Source organism: Podarcis filfolensis (assembly GCF_964270895.1).
Source record: "Podarcis filfolensis genome assembly, chromosome: 3".
Lineage (NCBI taxonomy): Eukaryota > Metazoa > Chordata > Lepidosauria > Squamata > Lacertidae > Podarcis > Podarcis filfolensis.
The window spans coordinates 118,079,440-118,104,715 of record NC_139606.1 but is presented as its reverse complement, the minus strand read 5'-3'; the positions used below and the strand labels follow the sequence as shown (position 1 = coordinate 118,104,715).

At 49.5% G+C, this 25,276-nt stretch overlaps 2 protein-coding genes across 5 annotated transcripts in view; one reads left to right on the top strand and one right to left on the bottom strand.

Moving 5' to 3' along the window:
• Positions 1 to 5,566, top strand: part of EXTL3 (exostosin like glycosyltransferase 3) — a 170,785-nt gene extending 165,219 nt beyond the window's left edge. For all 4 annotated transcript variants that reach the window (XM_083605057.1, XM_083605055.1, XM_083605058.1 and 1 more), the window contains one exon: positions 1,878 to 5,566. In XM_083605057.1, coding sequence (XP_083461183.1) covers positions 1,878 to 2,087 — 210 coding nt within the window. In that variant the 3' untranslated portion in view covers positions 2,088 to 5,566. The remainder of the gene's footprint in view (positions 1 to 1,877) is intronic.
• An 8,320-nt stretch (positions 5,567 to 13,886) lies between these two features.
• The window catches only part of INTS9 (integrator complex subunit 9), a 63,046-nt gene continuing 51,656 nt past the window's right edge, over positions 13,887 to 25,276 (bottom strand). The window contains exons 12-17 of the mRNA XM_083605164.1: positions 24,021 to 24,192; positions 23,513 to 23,637; positions 22,342 to 22,509; positions 16,142 to 16,240; positions 15,477 to 15,614; positions 13,887 to 14,777 (exon numbers count right to left, since the gene is read on the bottom strand). Of these exons, the coding sequence (XP_083461290.1) occupies positions 14,601 to 14,777; positions 15,477 to 15,614; positions 16,142 to 16,240; positions 22,342 to 22,509; positions 23,513 to 23,637; positions 24,021 to 24,192 (879 nt within the window). The 3' untranslated portion in view covers positions 13,887 to 14,600. The remainder of the gene's footprint in view (positions 14,778 to 15,476; positions 15,615 to 16,141; positions 16,241 to 22,341; positions 22,510 to 23,512; positions 23,638 to 24,020; positions 24,193 to 25,276) is intronic.

Below are 25,276 nucleotides of genomic sequence, written 5' to 3'. Positions count from 1 at the left end.
AGGTGCTCTGGTGAAGCGCAGTGTTTCTGGAAACCAGAATCGTCCCAGCATCAAAGGCCGTGTTGGTCTGCTGTAGTCGAAACAAAATTTAAAAATTCCATCCAGTAGCACCTTAAAGGTAAAGGTAAAGGGACCCCTGACCATTAGGTCCAGTTGTGACCGACTCTGGGGTTGCGGCGCTCATCTCGCTTTACTGGCCGGGGGAGCCGGCGTACAGCTTCCGGGTCATGTGGCCAGCATGACTAAGCCGCTTCTGGCGAACCAGAGCAGTGCACGGAAACGCCGTTTACCTTCCCGCCGGAGCGGTACCTATTTATCTACTTGCACTTTGACGTGCTTTCGAACTGCTAGGTTGGCAGGAGCAGGGACTGAGCAACGGGAGCTCACCCCGTCGCGGGGATTCGAACCGCCGACCTTCTGATCGGCAAGTCCTTGGCTCTGTGGTTTAACCCACAGCGCCACCCACGAGACCTACTAAGTTTGAGCTTTCGTGCGCATGCACACTTCTTCAGATACACTGAAACAGAAGTCACCAGACCCTTATATATAGTGAGAGGGTGGGGAGGGGTATTACTCAGAAGGGTGGTGGGAGATGGGTGATTGGCTGATAGGTGTGGTAAGCCAGTTGACAACTGTTAACGACTGCAATTGGTCTTACAGGAAAAAGCAAGGGATGCAATGGCCAAAAATAGCTTTATCATGTATAATGAGATAAGAATCCAATGTCTCTATTCAGACCAGGTCTCTCCATGGTTTTAAGTTTGGTAATAAGTTGTAATTCAGCAACTTCTCTTTCCAGTCTATTTCTGAAATTCTTTTGTAATATGACAGCTGCTTTGAGATCTTGTATAGAAAGATCTAACCCTAACCCTAACCCTTTATATCCAAAGTCTATGTAATGTTATAAGAGGTATTTAAAACCTGCCAAAGATTTCAGGTGTTTACAGTGGTCTGCCAAATATAATGTGAATTTCTCCCATTCTTTGCGGAAGTTTTGATCCTCCTGGTTTCTGGTTTTCCCAGTCATTTTTACCATCTCTGCATAGTCTACTACAGTGGTACCTTGCTTCTCAAACTTAATCCGTTCTGGAAGTCTGTTCCAAAACCAAAGCATTCCAAAACCAAGGTGTGCTTTCCCATAGAAAGTAGTGCTAATCAGATTAATCCGTTCCAGATTTTTAAAAACAACCCCTAAAACAGTAATTTAGCATGAGTTTTGCTGTCTAATGAGACCATTGACCCATAAAATGAAAGGAATAATCAATGTGCTGTACTATAAAATAAATAAGACAGTATTGTAGATGATAAAGATTAAAATTACATTTTTTTTCTTACCTGCACTGATGATAGTCATTGTTCGGATGGGAGGCTTTTATCCATTTCCGCAGTCACCCAATCAATCAATCAATCAATCAATCAGTAGCTGAGCTTGGATCCACACAGTCACAAAAACAAATTAACTGAAAAAGCCTCAGAACAGAAAACACAAAATAAATACCAAAAACAAAAGCTCTAAATATCACCTTAGAACACTATAATCAGAAACGGAAGGCTTGAATGAGGGGGCGCAAATTAGCAGCGCAACAGGAAACACAGGGGGACTCGAAACGGAGCATGTTCGGCTTCTGAAAAAAAGTCTGAAGACCGGAACACCTACTTCCGGTTTTGCAGCATTCGGGTTCCAAGTTGTTTGTGAACTAAGCTGTTCGAAAATTGAGGTCCCACTGTAGTTTAGTGTGCCAGTCCACTCTGTCAGGAACCCTGCTTGAGCATCCTTTGCCCAGTACACAACTTTGGGCTGCTAAATCCTCTTGGGGGACTCCTCCCTGCTCCTCCCAGCTCACGGCCTGCTTCCCTTGCCCTCCTCCTGTGCGCAGGTGACGTCCCGCTGGACCTTCCGCTGCCCCGGCTGCCCCCAGGCCCTCTCCCACGACGACTCCCACTTCCACGAGCGGCACAAATGCATCAACTTCTTCGTCAAAGTCTACGGCTACATGCCTTTGCTCTACACCCAGTTCCGCGTGGACTCCGTCCTCTTCAAGACCAGGCTGCCCCACGACAAGACCAAGTGCTTCAAGTTCATCTAGGCCTGCGTGGAGATGCGTCTGTGTGCGTTGGCTGCGGACTTCTGGATCGAGACCGGAGGCGAGGAGGGAGGCTGGAAGGGTTTCCTCCTCCCGCTGCCGCTCCTCATCCCCTGGGACAGGCACCACCTTCTGCCTGAGGAGAAGGACACAGCGGTGGCTCCCGCCATCTTGTGCCAGCCCCACGGGGACTGTAATCCGTGGGGCACCACCCATTAAAGACTCTGCTTGGAATTGTGTACTGAGGAAAAACTGAGACTGGTTAGTCCCCCAGGTAGTGGGTTAGCCAAGGGCAAAACTGGGGTTTTTAAAATATTAATTATTATTTAAAATGGAAGTGTTTTAGATATGCCTGGTAAGGCTTTCTATATTTTTTTTTCCAGAAGGTGGGGGGGGGCTGCTGGGAGGGAGGGAGGGGATATTTCATGTTTGTTTCGCCCCCGGGCCGTGATGTTGTTTGGGGAGAAGCAGAGGCCCCAGGAAGCTGCGTCCAACACCCTCTGCCCACCCCGGCCAATATCCCAGATTTCTTTCTTGTTCTCAAGGAGGGAAGACCTGGCCACCTGAGGCCTCCATCCATTTGCTTCTCAGTGAGACCGGCTTGGGATTTCCTGGAGGAAACCGTGGATCCCTTTCCGCTGAAAAATACCCTCTCCCTGCAGCTGCCAAGGAGCGAAGTGATTCCAGGGATCTTCTCGCCTCTACACCCACCTGCGCTAAAGGATCCTGCCGCATCAAGCTTTTTTTGTGGTGACCCAGCCACCCAGCGGCGCCTTTCCCAGCTGCGGGTGCCCCTGGCGCAAAATGGGCGCCCTTTCCCTGCTGCTTCCTTGCAGGCTCGGGGGGGGGTGGCTGCTGCTTCTCTCTGTGCCACGCGGGAGCATCGCGTAAGCGCCCCACCTCCCTTTGCGGAAGCTCAAAGGTCTTAATTTAAGCGTCGCTTGCGCAGCGTGGGAAGTTTCTGCGCCGCAGGCAAGGGCAACGCCAGGGTGACTGCAGGCGAGTCGTTTGGGAGTGCGGGTTAAGTTTTCTTTTAGATGTGGCCTCTTAGGGATTCTTCAACAAGACACACACACTCGTAACGGGTCTGTGGTGTGTTCCGGATGAAAGGTGCTGTGTTCCTGCTCATGAAGTGTACCCCAAATCCATCCTCTGTCAAGCAATCATGTCTGGTCTCAACAGCTCTCTCAGCCCTGATGCCTAAAACTGCCCTTCTTCTCCTCCCTCCTGTGCCCTTTTTCCTCTATGGCTCTTGGGACCGGGGTGCCGGCAGCCGCTGGAGAGAGACAGGCGAGTGGTCTACTCCCCAGGAGCGCTGGACCCCACGGGAGACTGCACACAAATTAATATTATTGTTCTAAAGAGTGCAGGCCGTCTCTGCCCCCCCAATTGCTTTCAAGCTACTTCTGCACAGAGTTTTGGTTCCGCAGGGGGCCTTTTCTAGAAAGGCTCTCGCTTCGACATCACATTGGCCAAGTAGGCCATTGTGTGCAGTCTTTGCAAAACTATAAGAGATGGTGCGGAACAACTTGCTGCCCCCCACCCCGGCTGCAATTTAGATTCCCCTTCCCTTTTTTATTTATAGAAAGGCAGTAGTGAAATAGCCGCCTTCCTGTAGCATCCGGGAAGGTTGGCAGTCCCCTTGGTATATTCTCCCACTGCGATTCCTGTCCTGGGGTCCTGATTTTTGCATGTTGTGGGTGCTGGTTGGAGCTCTGCAGTGCCAAAGGATAACCATCACCCTCTTGTGAAAATACAGGTGGAAGGGGGGCTCCCTTTGCCCCATTTGGGCAGGAAGTGCATTCGCTCGCTGGCATGTTTGATGGCTGCGACTCACGAATGTTTACAGACCTCTCTGCTCTTTTTTGGATAGTCTTCAGGGACTGCAATTCCCCCTTTGCATTTTCAAAAGGAGATTCTCTCTCTTTTTCACCCGGTAACCCAATAATGCAGTCTGTCGCCATGTGAGGTGAAACGCAGCGGAACAAAGGGCAAAGGTGGCTGTCCCAACGGAAGCGGGTTCTCCTTAGGCAGCCCCCGTCCCACTTCGAAGCCGCAAGTCTTGTTTTCCCCATACTCTGCCCCCTGCCTGGATGAATGAATAATCATCGGCCGGGGCAAAAGAGGTGGTGGTACATAAAACGTTGGATTCTCCATGGTGATCAGCCTCCCTCGCATGTCCACAACATGTACAGGCGTCCTCTGTTGGGTGCGCAAGGCTTAAAAGGAAGCCATGTGCAGATGGTCTCTCCGTCTGGTGCAGGCATCCCCAGACTCGGCCCTCCAGATGTTTTGGGACTACAACTCCCATCACCCCTAGCTAACAGGGCCAGTGGTCAGGGATGGTGGGAATTGTAGTCCCAAAACATCTGGAGGGCTGAGTTTGGGGGTGCCGGATCTAGTGGATGGGAACGTGACATGAAAGTAACTTCATCTCTCCCCGTCCACGATAAGCGTCGCCCCTCCTGTTCCTCCTAGTGCATTTAAACCTCTGTAAGGTGCCAAGCTAGGTTTTGGACATCCACTCAAAAATGTGTTTACATGGTTCCTCCTCGTCGTCGTTCTCCTTTGCTGTGCTGGTTGGAGGTTACCCAACTTGGACCCCCACCCAAAAAAGGCACAGGCTGCTCTCCATCCTGCTCTCCCAGCGGTGTTCTCTGACCTCCGTTGGATGTGTGGAAACCCAGATTAGAACCACAATGCACAGTTCAAACACACGCAAGCACTCGCTCTTTTTGGAATACGACCAGGTTTTTTTTTTTAATAAAAAAAAATCACACACATACACACGTGCACTTTGGGCTTTTTAAAATAACCGGGGCTGTTTTTTAATCGCCCCCTTCAATGTTGTGATCATCCCAAATGGAGATTTCTAAAAAGATAACCTTAGCAGGCCAAGGTGGAGCCTTGCCGTGCCGTCCTCTTCATGTTGTGCTAAGTTTGTGGGGTTTTTCTGCCGGGAAAAGGAGGCGGTCGATTATTGGAGCCATCCGTCAGGCTGGTGGGCACCTGGGCAGGAGAAGGAAGCGGTGAGGTGAGAGAAAGTCCCTTTTGTCTGGAGGCAAGTCCAGCGGCTTTTGCCAGACCCTGAACACCCGTGTTGGTGCCATTCCTCCTAAGAAGCTGCTGTCCTCCGCTGCTCAAAATGGCGGCCCTTTTTCATTTCTTTGAGGATATAGGAAAAGGTGGGGTCTGCGTGACGAGGGAGGGGCCTTCCTCATCCAAGGCCTTCTGGCATCTCTGCAACTGGGTACAGCTGCTCAATTTTATTTCCTCTGCTCTCCCCTGCCCAGCGCAACGGCCATTTGTGGGCCCTCTACCCTTGCCACTATGAATGTGTTTTAAAAGCTCTGTGAGCACCAAATTTTAAAAGACGGGAAAGCAAAAAGTGGGGGCGGGGGGAATCTAAAACCTTGACACGAGCACAATTGTTCATATGTTGAATTTTGTAAAAGGGTGAAATAAACTCAGTTTAACTTGAACGCGTCTCAAGGCTCTTTGCCACTTTTAGCAGAAGGGGACAAGCACTGACAGCGAGTGGGTGTTGCAATGTCTACTTCATTTAAATAGTGATTTCCAAACTTCTTGGGGGGCCTGTCCCCCTTGGTGATCCCCAAGGGCCCCAATCCTGTACGAAGCGTTATTCAGAGTGGCGGCTTGCACGACCCGCTAAGGAAGCACCCACAACAAAATTCAGAATAGTAAAGCATTTGTTGCACATTTACTCAAAATCCGATTAAAATGATTTGGTTTAATTCGAGAAAACTGATCGACTTGAACCATCAATTTATACCAGCTTTTCAAAGACCGATAGACATTTACATTTCCAGCACAGCCCTTCCTCTTAGCACCCTCCCCTGGAAATCCCCCCCCCCGGGGGGTTATTACTCACCATCAAGTAAGAAGATAGACATGCAAAATGATTGGATGCATGCAATAAATGATGTGTGGCTGGTTTCTAGGAAAACTCCCACAAATTCACCATACCTGAATAAGTGAGTTTCACAATATGGGCTCACCTAGGAGCAGAAGCTGCCTCTTTCTAATAAGACAACGTCATTAGTGCATTACAATCTTTATCGCCCTGGAGGAAATTGAGGTTAATTTGCAGTTCGCCCAAAACTGCTTTTTGTCAACCTTATCTGTTCATGCGGTCTCAGCAGTCCAGCTCGTTCTTTCCCTCCGTCCTCCCCTCCCCCCCCCCCCAGTTTTCAAAAGGTTTCCAGCGATTTGTATCTCCCTGCACCGAGATTGGTACAGCCGTGGACTTTTGACTCCAGCTCTTCCTTGCCGAGGACAAAAAAGGAAAAGCAGAGAGAAGAGAAAGGCGTCAGCTGTGGGTCGTAAAGCCCTCGTCTCTGAAAAGGCTTTTCGCGGCACGATTGCCTGCGCAGAGACGAGCCCGTTGAGATCCATGAGGCTTATGCCTGGAGAAGTGAGCATTCTCTGCAGCGTGTATTTATAGCATACGCTGCTTAGCAGGGGGTGCCAACGCAGCCCCCGTGGGCCCCTGGTGTACCTGCTAACACTGGCCATGAAGAAGAAGAGTTTGGATTTGATATCCCACTTTATCATTACCCGAAGGAGTCTCAAAGCGGCTAACATTCTCCTTTCCCTTCCTCCCCCACAACAAACACTCTGTGAGACGAGTGGGGCTGAGAGACTTCAGAGAAGTGGGACTGGCCCAAGGTCACCCAGCAGCTGCATGTGGAGGAGCGGAGATGCGAACCCGGTTCACCAGATTACGAGACTACCGCTCTTAACCACTACCTCAGAAACTCTCTACAAACTTCCCCTCCAATATCCACTGTTGCTTGAGACCTTTTTCTCTCCCTGCTCACTCCCTGCTTGGCACCAGCTCATCCTCCCCATATCAAACGTGCGCCCCATAAACCTGGCCACCTTTCATGGGACTGGATGACTACCCTCCCATCTGTTCTCAACAAAGGCATTATTATAGCATTGGGAGGTGCAGCCTCTAGTCTAAGGTAAAAGGTACAGTGGTACCTCGGGTTAAGAACTTAATTAGTTCCGGAGGTCCGTTCTTAACCTGAAACTGTTCTTAACCTGAGGTACCACTTTAGCTAATGGGGCCTCCTGCTGCCGCGGCCGTGTGATTTCTGTTCTCATCCTGAAGCAAAGTTCTTAACCCGAGGTACTATTTCTGGGTTAGCGGAGTCTGTAACCTGAAGCGTCTGTAACCTAAGGCACCACTGTAAAGGTAAAGGTAAATGACCCCTGGATGGTTAAGTCCAGCCCAAGGCAACTATGGGGTTGCGGTGCTCATCTCACTTTCAGGCTGAGGAAGCCGGCGTTTGTCCGCAGACAGATTTCTGGGTCATGTGGCCAGCAGGACTAAACTGCTTCTGGCATAACGGAACACCGTGACGGCAGCCAGAGCGCATGGAAATGCTGTTTATCTTCTCGCCACAACGGTACCTATTTATCTACTTGCACTGATGTGCTTTTGAACTTATGGGTTGGCAGAAGCTGTTAGAGAGCAACGGGAGCTCACCCCGTTGCGGGGATTCGAACCGCCAACCTGATCAGCAAGCCCAAGAGTCTCAGTGGTTTAGACCACAGCGCCAGCCGCTTCCCTACCATCTAGTCCAGGCCTCCTCAACCTCAGCCCTTCCGATGTTTTGAGAATACAATTCCCATCATCCCTGACCACTGGTCCTGCTAGCTAGGGATCATGGGAGTTGTAGGCCAAAAAACATTTGGACGGCTGAGTTTGAGGAAGCCTGATCTAGTCTAACTCCCTGCAGCACAGCAATTGCAGCTCAAGAATCCCTTATATTGGCCATCCAATATCTGCTTAAAAACCTCCAATGGAGGAGAGTCCATTATCTCTTGGGGGAGGTCTCTTCTGCGGTTGCTACTGTCAGGAAGTTCTCCCCACGGTTGAGTTGCAACCTCCTTCCTTGCCATTTGAATCCATTGGCTTGGAGCCTCAGAAAACAAGCTTGCTCCCTCTTTCATGGGACAGCCTTCAGATATGTGAAGATGGCAAAGAGGTTCAAAGAGCATCTCCCTGTGAGCGCAGTGGGAGCCCTTTTGTATTGTGCCACCCCAGCCCACGCCAGCAGACACATGTGGTGTCAGTCCACACCCTCAAGGCAGCCATTTTGTGTTATGGTCAAGGCCACACGGCTTCCATTGTGTGACAGGTGACCCACGGCACATTCTGAACACCCCAGCTGCGCTCCTTGGCGGCTGATGTCTAGGACCACATCTTGAGTCTCTGCAATGTCTCTGAAGAACGTCAGTCAGTTAGCAGCACTGCATTGTGACCCCCCCAATCTGGTATTTCATACAGATAAGGTGGCCTTGTGACCTTTCGTTGTGGTTTCCTCTGTGAGTGGCATTCGCTTTTTACGTTGATCGATCATCTACCATATTGCAAGAGTTCTTCGCAGATTAACAGTAACGGCGAAAGCAGTTGGAATCAGTGAGATATAAGAAGGAGATTTTTAAGTTTTTCCAAGCAGACTTAATCACAGGTTATTGAGGGTATCGCAGTAAGTTACTGAGACTATTTTGAAGTTATCGTTCGGGTAGGCGTTAATGCTACTGAACATTCAATATCATGCTTTCAAATGTTCAAAGCACTTAATATTCCCCACAACCCCTCTGTAAGCTAGGGGAGCATCTCTTACAGATGACCGCAGTGCCTGGAGACAGGCAGTCAGGTCAGACAAGGAATGACTGTTGGGAGGAGCACAGAGAGAATAATTGCCCTGGTGCATCTGCAGCAGCACAACCGGAAGCCTCCATTTGCCCCAGCTGCAACAAAACATGTCTCTCCAGTATCAGACTCTACAGCTACAGCAAGGCCCCGTGACTCTCCAGCAGTGTGACTTCACCTGCAAAAGCACCCTCCTCCATAGTTTCCCAAGACAGACAGATGCCAACATTATCCCCTTACTCCAGACGGGGGCTCCTGAGGCTGAAGGAAGCACAGGGACTTGTCTCAGGCCAAAATAGACGATACAGTGGTACCTCTGGATGCGAACAGGATCCATTCCGGAGCCCCATTTGCAACTTGAGCAGAACGCAACCCGTGTCTGCGGGTCATGATCCGTTGCTTCTGCGCATGCGCGTGATGTCATTTTGAGTGTCTGCGCATGCGGGAGCGGCAAAACCCGGAAGTAACCCGTTCTGTTACTTCCAGGTCGCCGCGGGACGCAACCTGAAAAGATTTAACCTGAAGCGTCTTTAACCCGAGGTATGACTGTACATTAGACAAGTTGTACAGTTGGAAAGGGACCCCGAGGGCCATCTAGTCCAGCCCCCTGCAATTCAGGAATTAATGCAGTAATTCGGAGGGTTCCCAAACTCTGGTCTGTGGCATCTCTGTGAACAATGGCAGGGACAGAGGCTGCTCCATTGTTCTTGGAATGTGTCCCTCTGCCCAGAAGGGAAGTTTGAGAGGAGAAGACACCTGAAAGGAGTGGAGAAGACTCGCAGCAAGGTGAATGGGAAGCTAGAATTAAAAGATTGAACTGCACAGAGCACGATTCATTGCAATTACTCCAACAGACAGAAAATACATCAAGTATCCCACCAAAACCAAAAAAAAGTGGTCAGGGTAGGGTGGAGAGTTGGGAAACTTCTGCATTAGCACATTGAATGTCTCTGGCTCTCCCCCCTTTTAAAAAATAAACTTGCCAAGACGCCTGGCAAATAAACTGGCAGGGAACTGGCCAAGCACCAGGATGAATGGGGAGAAGGGATTGCCCCATTTCCAACCACGCCATGGGTCGGGGGGAATTCTCCCTGCCCCCACCTCCAGCTCCCCCTTCCCATTTTCTACCCCACATCCCTATGAGGGGACACACAGCCCCCTCCTCTTCTTCTTCTGTTGCCTAGAATAAGAGAGAAATCAGACTTGCTCTGAAAGGAAAAGCAGATCACAAATCACCTTTCCAGCGTGAGGCTGGAGTTTTAATCCAACGCTATCAGTTAATACAATATTTAACGTGGAAGGGGATTTTTGTGTGATGTGCAGTCAAAACAAATTTGAGCATGAGCTCTTGAGCAACGCAGGGCGAGGTGAGGCCATTTTTGCACGATCACTGTTTATTTTAAACAACGCAGCTCCCAGTTAAGAATAGTTCATGCTTTCAAATAAAGGCCGGGTGGTTTTATTCCAAAGGAAGTTGGTCTTGCTGGAGGGGAGATTTCCCACCTTGTCTGAAGGAGAGAAATGGGACCACTCTCACTCTCCTCTCCTGTCCCCAAAATCTGTTCTGGACAGTCCTCCCCACCCCTCTGGAGCAGATTTTGAGAGTCCATCGGGAAGAAAGAAGGGGAAGTTTTGTTGTGCAAGAAAGAGTCTGCTGTGGGGGTGAAAGGGCAGCAACTGGACACCCCTAAATTACAGTGAACAGGCCACCCTGTCTTCTGAGCAGTAGAGCCTTGGGTGGCCTAGTTCCTTCATTCTACTGGAAATAATTCCATTACTTGCCTTACCGATGCCAAGATGTCTGTGTTATCAACACCTTTGTGAATGAACGCCGCATTTAGTTTCCTTCTGTTTCCACTGACATCTGCCCTAGTAGCTTGATTTTCTTTCTTACTCGGTGTTGAGATTGCCCAGTAACAGGATATTGCTTAGTGATTATTTTGCCCCTGTCTATGTGGACTTCTGGCCTGGTCCTAGCTAAGGCCACCAAACTCCCTTCCCGCTCCATCTCAGCTAAAATAGACTGAGAAAATAATTCCCACTTCCATTTGCAATTACAGCTATGGGTTGGGGAATCCTAGCCTTAGCTAGGACCTATGTGGCGCTGTGGGTTAAACCATAGAGCCTAGGGCTTGCTGATCAGGTCGGCGGTTCGAATCCCAGTGACGGGGTGAGCTCCTCTTGCTCGGTCCCTGCTCCTGCCAACCTAGCAGTTCAAAAGCACGTCAAAATGCAAGTAGATAAATAGGTACCGCTCTGGCGGCATTTCTGTGTGCTGCTCTGGTTCGCCAGAAGCGGCTTAGTCATGCTGGCCACATGACCCAGAAGCTGTACGCCAGCTCCCTCGGCCAATAAAGCAAAATGAGCGGCGCAACCCCAGAGTCGGCCACGACTGGACCTAATGGTCAGGGGGCCCTTTACCTGTGCATCCCACACTTCCCAGCTTGAAGGAACTACCAAGGAAAATGTTCTGTTCAGCTAAAGATTCTGGCCACAGACCCAAGAAAATACAGAAATGGAGGCCGTGTGTCGCCGGGGGAGGTGGCAGAGACCTTGCCAGTGGGGTGGATGAGAATAGAAAGCTTTCTTTTTTTTTTCCTGCCTCCAATGCGCCTCTGCTCACTCGCTCTGTGCCCCACTGAGCAGCTCATTGCAGGTTCTCGCTGTGGGCCCCAGTGGGGAATTTGTTCCCGATTTCAGACATCAGCTTCTGTGTGCTGTTTCTGCACAGCGAAGGTCTCCAGCCCCTCACTGTTCCAATTTGTTTGCATCTGTGTTATTTCAATTTAGCATAAATGTGATGGACGTGGAACCGGTGTCGCCGGCTGCAGCGAGGAATAAACAGCATCTCTTCTCGGGCTCCGAAAAGGCAATTCCCACGCCTGGGATTTTGGCCTTGCTCTGCGGGGCTTGCAGCACTGCGATGCAAACTGGGTTGCACAGAGCGAGGGGGGCGGAGACACAAATATTTCTCCCTCCCGCTTTGCAGGGCACCAGCACAGAGATCAGCAGCTGACAGGTTAAGGGTCCACCCCACCCCACTATCCTGAGCTTGTCAAACCCCCAAGTCTCAGCATCTGGGCAACACAAGCTTGCAAATTATGGGAAACGGTTTGCTAGCTGTGCAAATGCCTGCTCTTAGTTTGCACATAACGCATTTCCTCTTTTAAAATATTGGAATATGCAACTTGTCTGTGCTGCTTGAACACTGGATTTGGGCTGGGATATGTGTGTTCGTGTGTGGAATTAAATTAAATTGGCTGGAAAGGCAAAGCGGCCTCGAGCCCCACCTATAGCTGGCAGTACTAACACTGCGCTGCATTTCAGGGGTGTTGTAAGTCACAAAACTGGTCCATCTCTACTTGTGACGAGATAATCAACCATATTGGCACGTGCAGCACAATTTTTAAATGTCAAAAAAGGAGATGACATTTCCCATACAGTGTAAAACTAGAGTAAGAGTACAAACTCCTTTTTTGTTTGTTTTACTGCTCTGTTGGAAGAGGACGGTGCTCCCCAGTCACAGACATGCAAAAATACTGGATCCAGACCACTGAACTATGATTGACATTTTCCTACATCTTGCTTCCATGTCTATCCTAGCAGGTTATAAGGATGGATTGCGGGGGAAGCACTCATGCAGGCACAAACCTGTCTCCACATTTTTACCGTTGCCTTCAGTTCCATGTGGACTAGCACCTTGCTTTTTGAAAGAAGTGGCAGCTGGGAGCCTGTGAGAGCTAATGAGCACCAATGTGCACAAATCCAGAATTCCCGGGGCTCTGGAATAAGCCTGTTAAAACTTGGAATGTAATTGGATTATTCCTCCCCACCTCTCTCTCTCTCTCTCTCTCTCTCTCTCTCTCTCTCTCTCTCTCTCTGCCCTGCAGTTAATAATGAATGGCGTCCAGGAAGGAAAGGAAGTGGTGGAAAGCAAAAGCCATCAATTACCGACAGAACGAAACTTCTGCAGTCAACCAGTGAAGGATCGCTGCTGCCTTGACAGCAGGTTGCAGTAAAATATGGCTGTGATTAGAAATTGTAAATATATATAAGGCAGAGGGAAATCGGAGGCTATTAGGCAGGCGATTAATACAAGACTCAGACAGGTGTCACCACTTGCAAGGCAGGCCGATGAGATGGTGGCTTCGAGGTTTGGCTATTCCCACAGCCGCCAATCACTCTGGCCTGATCTCTCCATAATGGTCTCTCTTTTCGTTCGTTGGGGGAGCTCATTATGCATTTGGAGCCTAGATGTGCAAAGAGGCTGCTGGACCAGGAGGAAAGTAGCAAGCATTCCTGTTGTGGCCCCCAAACCCTTTGGAATTCCCTCCCCGTGAACATACTACACAGGATCCAGAAAGGACCTGAAACTACCTTATTTTCCGCTCCATAAGACACACTTTTTTCTTCCTAAAAAGTAAGGGGAAATGTCTATGCATCTTATGGAGCGAATCCATCGTCCCTGGAGCCGAATTGCCCAGGGGCAAAAAGCAGACCGTGCTTTTTTTTTTCCGAAAGAGGGAAGTGGGTGTTGAAACAAAGCCGCTGAGCAGCTGATCGGCAAGCGATCGGGAGGGGAGATAAGGGACTCTAGCGATAAAGGAGGCTGCCTGGGAGGGGGGAGGTAAAAGCCCATGGATCCTCAGGACTTTTGCATTGGGTCACCCCAAATTCACCATCAGATAATAGCATGTCCATGGCTACAGCCTGCACCAAAAAAACCACACATCCACTGTTTCGTGGGGCCGCAATGGCGCAAAAACGTGGTTACAAAGCACGGATCCACATGGATCCTCAGGATTTTTGCATTGGGCTACTCCAAACTCACCATCAAATCACATATCATGTCTGTGGCCACAGCATGAACCACAAAAATCATACATCCACTGTATCTTTCAGAATTATTTTTTTCTTCTTGTCCTCCTCTAAAAACTAGGTGCGTCTTATGGTCAGGTGCGTCTTATGGAGCGAAAAATACGCTACTTCAAAACACCAGAGAGCTGGTTATCTGACCACACTCCTTAAGAAAAGCCTTTATTGATGCCCAATGCAGTCTTGGAAGCCCACAGTAATAAGGTGGTGGTCTCTTTTAATAAAAAAGGGATAAACTATGACCGGGTCTCTCGGTTTTATTTTAGAAAAAAAAAAGCATTGCTTTGAGTAAACAATCAGTATTACAACACAAAGGAGAACTGACAGGCGGCAGAAATGCATCGTCACAAACAATCTAAAAGCAAAATACTTCATTTAGAAATAATAGGGGCTGCTCCCTTCCAAAATAGGGGTGGGGGTGGGGAGAGAAAATGCTTTAATTCAACTTTTGCCAAGCTGGTACCTGCCAGGTATTTTGGTAAACAACTCCCCCATGATCGCTGGGGCTGATGGGAGTTGTAGTCCGAAAGGGTTCTGTTAAACGTTCTGGAGAATGGAACAGGAAATGCGGTCCATGAGCACTATCTGTTTGTTTGTTTACAAAAAGTTGTGTCTCCTCCCCTGCCCCCCCCAACTTCTCCCGGGGGCCATGGAGGTCCGCTAAGCAGCCTGCTGAAATTCTACAAAATGCCCCAGTGGTGTCTGCATTTGGGGTGGGGTGATATGGGATAGCTGCCTCCATCGTTGTGTCACGATAGTGGAAAAATTGTGCCTGTTTAATTATTCCTGGTTTTCAAAATGGCACGGCAGCCCCGGCAACCACACTCTGGAGAACCGTGCAATTCGTTGCCATTGTAAAACGAGCCTCTCTGCTCTCCCCTTGGGTCAGCAGCCCCTTCCTTTTTCTGCCCCTGCTGTGGGGGGACGGCCGGACTCCAAGGCAGGCCGAGGCCTCAGAACTTCTGCAGGAATTTGAGGACCAGGTCCTGCAGCTTCACCCGGAGCGCCTCGTCGCTTTCGCACATGATGTGCGTGGAGTCCTCCTCGATGCGGATGAGGGTCTCCACGTCCTGGAAGAGCACAATGTGGCCTTTCGGCGTGTCCTCCACCTTCACGTCGCTGAAGCCGTGCTGCAGAGGGACAGGGGAAAGGGAAGGGGGGTTGCTCAGCTGGCAAACCAGAGGTAGTGTGGCAAATGGGAGGATTTGCATTTGGTCCCTGTCCAACTCTTCGGTTCTACAACTCAGCATGAACAAAGGTGTACAGGGGTCGGCCGCCCCTTGCCTGAATTATATTTATAAAACAATGAACAGGGTGGTGATACAATGACTGCTGCAATCAACACAAGATAATATCACCAAGCCTAAAAAAACGAACACTAAACGTCCATATAAATGGCAAAAGTAGTTTCTTTCCCCAATACATTTTATCTTAACAAACTGAAGGACCTTGTCCTCTTTCTATGCTCCTCCTGATGGAAACTTGCAGATGGGGACAGCCCTGGCTTTTAGCCTTGTATGCCTCCTTCCTGCAACTCCTGCCACCAAGCTGGTGTCAAACACATTGCTCTGCTTTCCTTTGGCCCACATCAGTGAGGCCGAGAGGGGGGGTCTTGTTGTCCGAGCAGCGCAGGACCTCCAGACACACTGCCCATCAGGCTGGCACCCCAGGGAGGTCCCTTTGGTGCTGCTGGCACAGCAGTTTGACTTCACCCCCGGAGGCGCACTCCATTGTCTCTCACCCCCGGAGGCGCACTCCCTTGTCTCTCGAGGCAGACAGGTGCAAACAGCCTCCTCGGTGCTCTGGCCGTGAAGGCAGCTGCTGCTTACCTTCTCCAGGGTCTGCACCAGCTGGTCCATGGGGATGGAGCCACTCAGCAAAGGCTTGACGGGTTTCAGCTCCGGAACTTCATCTGCCACCCGCTTCCTCTTCTTGCCCCCTTGAGGCTGAGGGGGCTTTGGGGGGAGCTGTCATTGCAAAAGGAGATGGATATATGGCTTTATGGTTTTATTTCTGAAAACTGTTCAGAGATGGTTGAAGCGCATGGAGGGTGCTAGGTTGTGGAAGCCCGATATATAAAAAGGGATTGCCTTCTCTCGCTTTAAAACCACGTTGTCGCTTTAATTGTGCGTTGTGGAGATTTTTTAGGGGGTGAAGGGTACTTTCAGCTTACCTTAGTTCTGAGCTGTTTATCGTGTGTGTGTGCACAGAAACACAAGTCAAATAAACAGCAATAAAAATTAATAGGCTTGATCCCCAGGGTCCTTCTCGGCTGCCTGCTGTTTGTTCCAAAATGGAATTGATTTTGAGTAAGGGGTTCAGCTTCTCTTGCGAACCCCAGAACACACAAAAAAGAGGAACGTTTTGTCTCAGGGGTTTTGCTGGGGTTTGGTGAGCGCAACTGCTGGTTAACTAACTGGGAAACCCCAGGGATCGGAGTCACGGGGAGCGGCCTTCACCCAACCCCCCCAGCACCCCAGTATTCACACCCTACCTGAAGCACATGTTTGTTGTCTTTTGTGTGCAAAACAGCCGTAACGGTCGCCAAGGAGATCCCCGGCTTCATCTCAGTGGGTACCAGCGAATCTGCAAGCTGGAGAAAGAAAGATGGAGCCAATTTATACACACACACACACACACACACACACACACACAGAGGAGCAAATTTAGCCACTTCAAGTGCAATCAGGCAATTTGATTTTCCTGAAAACCAGTAGGATGCACACCACTCCTCCCACAGAATGCAACTTTTAAAGCATGCAGGGACTCTGGAAGCATCCGAAAAGGGACTATTTGCACAACTGCCACCTCTTTCTTTCTTTCTTTCTTTCTTTCTTTCTTTCTTTCTTTCCACCCTGAGGTCATATATTAGAATACACAGAATAAGCAAGGATGATGGGAAAAATTAAGAGATAATACAGAACAAACGTTTATTAGAGAGTGGGACGTTTACAGAAAATATCATAAAGGGCATTGTAAAAATGTGAATTCTCTGGCAGGCTTAGACTGACCCCTGTATGAACATAGAAAACCTTCTTAAAATAAAAAAATTGGGAGAAGTATGGAGTGATAATGAAAAGTGCACTACTCAAAAGACCCTCAATGGAGTGACTGGAAGTCATAGTAGAACTTGTGTTGTAAGAAATTAACTTGTTTTTTGTAATTTGCATTATCCTTTGATTTTTCCCCCTTGACTTTTTTCTCTTTTTTTACAATCAATGAAGCAATTTAAAAAAAAAGACTTTTGCTTTAATTGTGACGCTCGGCCTATTTCTCAGCTGTTGCTTTGTTTAACGGAGTCTTATAGATTGCAGTTGTTTCGCTGATGAGTTGTTAATTATTCGATGTTGGCTTCCCAGTATGTTTCCCAGCAGCGCTGCACTGGGGTCTGCCATGAAGGGGAAGAAGGAGAGAGAGGTCCAGCGAAGGCAAACTGGAACCTCTGTATCCTGTGGCCTGGAAGGAACGTGGGAACAGCAGAGGATCCGGCCTGCGGTAGATGGGCAAGCGTGATCTGTCCTCCCCCCTCCTTTCCTTTTCGGGGGCTGGGTATGCCGAGCGGAGGCTTTTAAATTTTTTATTAAAAAGCCTTTCATCACAGACATCATTAAAGCCATTTTGCTGCTACAGGGACCGTAATGAGTCTCCAGGGCCGCTTGAAAACGTTTAAGGAATAAAGCAGGGAGGTGCCTTTGCCTAGGCTTTCATAAACCCGTAGAAGTTAATTTCCCAAGGACACAGCAGAAACGGCGGAGGCACTTGCCAGGCAAGGGGGATGATGGCGGCGGGCGGCTTGTCTGGCACCGAAGGATGGGCAGGGAGATTATCGCGACCCACATCTGAACAGCTCGAGTCACTGAGCGGGCTTGGGAACCACTGAGCTGGGCGGAAAATTGGTCTGACTCACGGAATCATAGAATCGTAAGGCTGGGAGGGACCCCAGGGGGCAATCCAGTCTGACCCCGTGCAAGTCAGGAATCATAAAATGGGAAGCGTAATGCTAGTGATCAACAAAAGAAGTTTGAAGACTCTCAAGGCAAATCTTTAAAAAAGTAGTATAAACACCGACAATTGGGAAACACTGGCCTGTGAGCGCTCCAGTTGGAGAACAGCCTTTCCCAAAGGTGTCATGGGCTTTGAAGACGCTCGAACTCAGGACGAAAGGGAGAAATGTGCTAAGAGGAAGGCACGCTTGGCAAACTCTCACCGTGATCAGGTAGGTAAAGGTAAAGGACCCCTGGATGGTAAAGTTCAGTCAAAGGCGGCTATGGGGTTGCGGCGCTCATCTCGCTTTCAGGCCGAGGGAGACGGCGTTGTCCGCAGACAGCTTTCTGGGTCATGTGGCCAGCATGACTGAACTGCTTCTGGTGCAACAGAACACTGTGATGGGAACCAGAGCGCATGGAAACGCTGTTTACCTTCCCGCCGCAGTGGTACCTATTTATCTACTTGCACTGGCGTGCTTTCGAACTGCTAGGTAGGCAGGAGCTGGGACAGAGCACCTGGAAACCTAAGTCCCCACCGTGGAAGGACGTGTGGATCCAGAATTGGCCTCCACCATCACAGACACACTGTTAAGAGTGTGTTCATGGAATACCATCTTACTTGGCTACACGAGATTGCCAAAGAAGACTGTCAGAAAGTTCTCCCTAATGTTTAAGGCACCTTCCTGCGCTCAGCCCATCACTTTTGTAGTGATCCCAGCTGCCACCACAAAACCCCATATAGCTTTAACAGCAGGGGTTTGGAGGGAAGTTTTGTAGTGTATTTTCCAGGTGGAAATGGCTCTGCTCGGGCAACTTTTTGATTCGGTCAAAGAAATACAAAGCGGGAACGAATAGGTATTTTTCCATGGGTGTCAAGAATTTCTCAAGCAAACCAAAATCTTCCCACTGGGAAATTAAACATAGGGGGTACAGCCCACCCCTAGGTAGTGCCCATTCATAAGCCCAGTGGGCTCCCTCTGTATGGGGCTGACTTTTACTGTTCAGTGCAACCCCCACCATCACCGAAAGGAACCACCACCTCATTGTATGACTCCTCGGCTTAACGGGACCAGAGAAAGAAGCACATTTCGAGAACAGCTAAGTACATGGAGAGTCTGCTGCAAGGGGGGCAATTATTTTCCCAATTAGAAAAACGCTCCTGGACTCAGAGTTCCAATTCAGGCAAATGGGCTCTTTAAATGCAAATGAGCATATCGGCACTCCCTTCTAAATTGGATAGGGAGATGCAGCAGTGGGGGCAAGCCCTGCGTTCGTTAGGGAAGCTAGTTAATTGCACACAGGGCTCTGCGTTGAGTTTTTACACCCTGTGCTAAATGACACCCCTTTGAGCTGCAATAAAAGGGGGGGAGCAGTTTCAGCTTGTGGGCTCTCTTTCTAAAGTGGTGCAAAGTTTGTTTGCAAGGAAGATGGAAGTGCTTTAGATCAGAGGCTGAACTGGATTCCATCAGATTCTTCTGAGATCACGCAAGGCTAGCCTCTAAATCATTCCATTACAGTCGTACCTTGGTTCTCAAACTTAATCTTTTCCGGAGGTCCGTTCCAAAACCAAAGCGTTCCAAAACCAAGGTGTGCTTTCCCATAGAAAGTAATGCAAAATTGATTAATCCGCTCCAGGCTTTTAAAAACAACCCCTAAAACAGCAATTTAACATGAATTTTACTATCTAACGAGACCACTGATCCATAAAATAAAAGCAATAAGCAAGGTACTGCAGTCACACTATCAATCAATCAATCAATCAGTAGCTGAACTGGCTTCCAGTGGCGTAGCGTGGGGGGTGCAGGGGGGGCCGGCCGCACCGGGCGCAACATCTGGGGGTTAGGGTTAGGGGGCACAAATCCACGGGTTAGGGGGCGCAAATCCACGGGTTAGGGGGCGCAAATTACTTGCCTTGCCCCGGGTGCTGACAACCCACGCTACGCCACTGCTGGCTTCCACACAGTCACAAAAACAGAACAAAAAGAGCTGCCAAAACAAAAATGCAAAAAATAAATAAATAGCAAAAACAGACAGACCTCAGCGTAACACTCAAAGCGGAAGTGTGGCACTCAAACTGGAAGCTTGACACTCAAAACGGAGCACGTTTAGCTTGCGAGAACAGTTCGCAAACCGGAACACTTACTTCCGGGTTTGCAGTGTTTGGATTCCAAGCTGTTTGAGTACCAAGGAGTTTGAGAACTAAGGTACCACTGTACTGGAATGATGGTCATCTTCAGATATCTGAAGAGCTGTCACAAGACAACAATCAGACATCCAAACCACATGACGAGTCCAGCAAAGTTGATGTTGAAGAATCATTGCTTCGACATGTGTGATCTTTGCTTCTTCTTCACTCACAAGGGTCACAGGAACGTGCAAGCCCATTCACCACGACAAGGTGATTATCCAGCCAGTGGGCACAGAATCATATGGCTCGAAGGAGCCACCAAGGGTCATCGATAGTCCAACCCGTGTCCTTGTAGGAATTGTAACTAAAGCGGGCGGTCCCAATCCTTGGCATGTCCAGGTAGGTCTGGGAACGTCCTGCCTGAAATCCTGTGTCGGTGTGAAGACCCTGGTTTCCAAAGGTTTGAGGAGGAGCCGTGGCTCAGGGTGAGAACACCTGCTCTGCGTGCAGAAGGGCCCAGGTGCAATCCCCAGGTTCGGGGCTGGTATTGAATCGTGCCTGAAATCCCAGAGAAGCTGCTGCTGCCGGCTGGTGTGAACAACATTGATCTAGAGGAACCAAGGGATTGGTGCAGGATAAGGCAGCCCCCTGGGTTCCTCACTACGTCCCTGTCAGGCTTGAGGAATTCTCTCCCTCCCTCCACCCCTGATGGTTTCAAGAAGCAGGGAGGAAACAAGAAAGTTCTTAAAAGGTAAAGGGGCCCTTGTCCATTAGGTCCAGTCGTGGCCGACTCTGGGGTTACGGCACTCATCTCGCTTTACTGGCCGAGGGAGCTGGCGTACAGCTTCCGGGTCACGTGGCCAGCATGACTAAGTCGCTTCTGGCGAACCAGAGCAGCGCACGGAAACGCCGTTTACCTTCCCGCCAGAGCGGTACCTATTGATCTACTTGCACTTTGACGTGCTTTCAAACTGCTAGGTTGGCAGGAGCAGGGACCGAGCAACAGGAGCTCACCCCGTCACTGGGATTCGAACCACCGATCTTCTGATCGGCAAGTCCTAGGCTCTGTGGTTTAACCCACAGCGCCACCCGTGCCTTACTTATGATTAATTCAGTCCTCACGGTCAGAGACAAAGTCCTCACGGTCAGGGATGTTGCTCACTCTGGCTCCTCGCCCTTCCCTCTCTCCCAACAGAATCTGAACCTACGGAGGCCCCCTGTGGTCAAATGCCCCTGTGTCTGTTGCTCCTGCACCCTTAACGAACGTCACGTTTTAGGGGGACAGCGGATCATCTATGCCAGGGATATCCAACTCCAGAGAGACTGCTCCCACTGGCAGTGATCTACCCATTGGATTGACCAAAGTTGTTGAGCTTTTCTGGGGATGAAGACCCAAAGTGGTTGAGCTTTTTTATTTTTGTCTTTTTGGGGACGATCAATCAGGACCAGTGACACCCCAAGATTGACCGGTAGATCGCGATCGACCTGTTGGACATCCTTGATCTGATGCTGTCTAATGAAGTGTTTGTTAGAATTCCTGCTCCATGATTGTAGTCATGGGATTGTTGTCTATCGCATGACGGTGTATGTTTTGACTCCACAGAGTGGGAAGTGGTGGAGACAGGATGTTTGCGTTACTGTGTTCCGTCAAGTGGGACTATTGTCCTTTGTCCTTTCTCTTTGCTGTCTGATGCTAGAGAGAGAGGGAGCCATGTTGCAGTGCTCTGTGTGTGTTTATATGTAAATAAAGTAGATTAGCCAAAATGCTGAGTTGCTGAGGTCTGTTACGCAAACTGCGAACACTCTGTGGATCCCTAAGTGTGCCGGTGTCTGTTGGCATCGGCTGCTGTGATGTTCAGGCTGAAGGAAGCTTTTGAAGCTCCCGAACGATCGACCAGGAGGGAGAGAACATGCCAGTCGGGCATGTGTCTCTGCCAGGGTCCTACTCGAGTGTAGGATGAGCTCCTGACAGTGTCTGCTGGCTGCTCTTTCCCCGCCCCTCCTGGCTTCTCCTAACACCTCATAACCTGGCTGCTCGCCTGTCTCTGACTCGTTCTCTCCTTCATAAAGGTAAAGGACCCTGACCATTAGGTCCAGTCGTGGCCGACTCTGGGGTTGCGGCGCTCATCTCGCTTTATTGGCCAAGGGAGCCGGCATACAGCTTCCAGGTTATGTGGCCAGCATGACTAAGCCGCTTCTGGCGAACCAGAGCAGCGCACAAAAACACCGTTTACCTTCCCGCCGCAGCGGTACCTATTTATCTGCTTGCACTGGTGTGCTTTCGAACTGCTAGGTTGGCAGGAGCTGGGACCGAGCAACAGGAGCTCACCCCATCGCAGGGATCGAACCGCTGACCTTCTGATCGGCAAGTCCTAGGCTCTGTGGTTTAACCCACAGCGCCACCCGCGTCCCTCTCTCCATCATAGTTTGGCTGTAATTCTACACGGCCTCCCTCTTCCCTGTCAGCTACAGGAGAAGCGAGAGGCAATCTCCACCATTCCCCCTCCTTTTCATTCCAGTTCCTGACAGTTCCCCCCTGCCCCACACCTCCACCCCACACCTTGGTTTGTCTTCACTCACCTCTGGCGTGATTTCAATCTTCTCGTAGCGGCGTTTGAACGGGAGCGTCAGCACCTCGGCTCTGCGGTAGGACATGGGTGGGGGCAGGCAGTCGACCATCAAGTCCGTGCGGTGGGCCTGGGTGGGAGGGGGCTGGGTGTACTGCTCCGGACAAACAACGTGGAGAGGCTGCCGGGGGGAGGGAGGGAGGAAGATAAAGAGTCAAGGGACAGACACACATCCATGCCCGGATCTGTAAGCCCCTGGGGTAGATGCCTTGTTATAATTTATGACATTTATTTTATACGTTGCCCTTCATCCAAAGATCACAAGGCGGTTTACATGTATCAAATCAAGAATCTCTTTCTTCTTCAAAAATAAAAATTATTTATTTGGTTTTTCAAATTGAAATTTTGCAATCATATATTGAACATAGATCATAAAAATCTCCTGTACTTCCATCCTCTCCTTTGTGGGTCCTATTATTCATCATTTCCTCCTGCATCTTTTAGAACAATCCAAATCTTTTAGATCTCCGTTGTGTCCAGAATTCACTCTTAAAGGGCAAGTGATATTCCAGTCCTAGTGACAATTCTAACTGTTTACAATGGTCTTTAAGATAAGTTATACATTTCCCCCATTCCTTATGGCTGGCGGGGCGCAGCTTCCATCCTAAGCCTTTGCGGGGATTGCTCTCCTCTCGAGGAGGCTTGGGAGGGAAGCTGCACGCCTGCCAGCCTTATGGTTGCAAAGCCGCACAGCCCCCCTGCTTCCTGGGGCGCCCCTGAGAGGCCGGCACCCTGGCGCAACGCACCACTAAGCCCTATGGGAAAGACGGCTCTGACGACGACGGTCGGATAGGTTCAACAATAGAACCCATTGCCTAGGAAGGGTAAGTGGCCTCTCCTGGGCTGGAGATCTTCAGGCAGAGGCTGCCACCTGCATCAAATCTGCGGTTGGGCCAGGTGACCTTCCACCCCCTGTTCAACAATTATGATTCTACAACGCACAGCTACTGTGTTTTGGAAATGGCCAAGTGTTTGGGGCAGGAATGGGAGCCTGTGGCCTTTGAGATGCTGCCGCGTCCCACCATCGCTGGCCCTGGAAGGCCCTAGCCTTGGTTTAGTGGGAAAAGCCCAGCTTAGCTCTGCAGCGAGGCCCGTTAAGTGGAGAGAGGTCTGCCCTGGTGTACCTGGACTTCTTTGAGTAATTTGGAGACCTGGATGAAGTTCAGCCTGGTGTCGATGGGGCAGTAAACGCATTTCATAGCCAGGGGCTGGTATGGAGCCAGGGCATCGAGATAGGAGAAGTCGGGCTCTGTAAATGGAAAGAGAGAGAGAGAGGGATTCGGACAAAACACACGCAAATATAATAATAATAATTTATTATTTGTACCCCACCCATCTGGCTGGGTTTCCCCAGCCACTCTGGGCGGCTTCCACAGAGACCAAAAATACACTAAAATATCACACATTAAAAACTTCCCTGAACAGGGCTGCCTTAAGATGACTTCTGAATGTCAGGTAGTTGTTTATCGCTTTGACATAAGATCTAACTAAAGACACAACAATAATATCGGTAACAGCAACAAGCTCTCTCAACCCGCTGTAAACAATACTCCAGCCCAAGAATCTGTTCAACAGCCTCAGCTTTTGTAGCTGGAGTCAGTCTGCACTCCACTCTCCCAGCCAGGCTCTTACCTGTAAATATAATGGTGTTAAGGCTGGACTTCCCCCACAGCTCCATGAAATGCACCACGTCCCCAAACCGGAGTGAGGGGTGTCCCGTGAAGACCACGCAGGGCTGTTTGAAGTCGTTGCTGAAGTCTCCGTGGATGCTGGGGTAATGTTTGAGCTTGTTGGTCTGAATGAGCTGGAAGGAGAGAAGGGAGGCTGTCAGAAACCTCCTTTTCCTTTCCCCCGTTCTTCCTTTATTGACATTCCAGCACCACACTCGACGCAAGGTATTTATCGCTACCTATGGAATCGGCTCACGTGCCTCTCTTGCACGCAAACGCGTTCAAAGCGTCCCGGCAAAAACACGTGCTGATACGTCCCTGCAAAAACAGCCGCACGCTAATTCATTCCAAAGCATAAAGCGACGATCCAAACGAGCAATTCGTCTCGATGGATTTAAAATAGTAGTTATACAATCGATGTGAAAACACTCTTTCAGTTTGCAAGGGAAGCCCGTGTATTAGCAACCAAGGTTATAGCGATAATCATACAGTGGAACTTCGGTTATCGAACGTCTCCATTGATGAACGTTTCGGAACCCGAACGCCGAAAACCTGGAAGTAAATGCTTCCATTTTTGAATGCTCCTCAGAAGTCGAACGGCTTCTGCGATGTGTCCCCACCCAAAATTCACCACTGAAATTGACATTCTCCCTTTGCACCTCAGTTGTCAAACGTTTTGGAGGTTGAACAGTCTTCCGGAACGGGTTTTGTTTGACAACCAAGGTTTCACTGTACTGTATATTGAGGGGAATGATAAAACTTTCATTCTTTTAAAAAACCAGAAGCATTTTTACTTGGTATTATAGAAGAAAAAGAAGAAGAGTTTGGATTTGATATCCCGCTTTATCACTACCCGAAGGAGTCTCAAAGCGGCTAACATTCTCCTTTCCCTTCCTCCCCCACAACAAACACTCTGTGAGGTCAGTGGGGCTGAGAGACTTCAGAGAAGTGGGACTAGCCCAAGGTCACCCAGCAGCTGCATGTGGAGGAGCGGAGACACGAACCCGGTTCACCAGATTATGAGTCCACTGCTCTTAACCACTACACCATGCTGGCTCTCGGGACATTAATAGGCAAGATGTTAAATTGTTTTTATATGCAACAACTGCGGCAAGAGTATTGTGAGCCCAGAAATGGAAACAAGAAGAAATTCCGACGAAATGGCAGACGAAATTAATGGACTATGCAGAATTGGACAAAATGACAGGAAGGATTCGA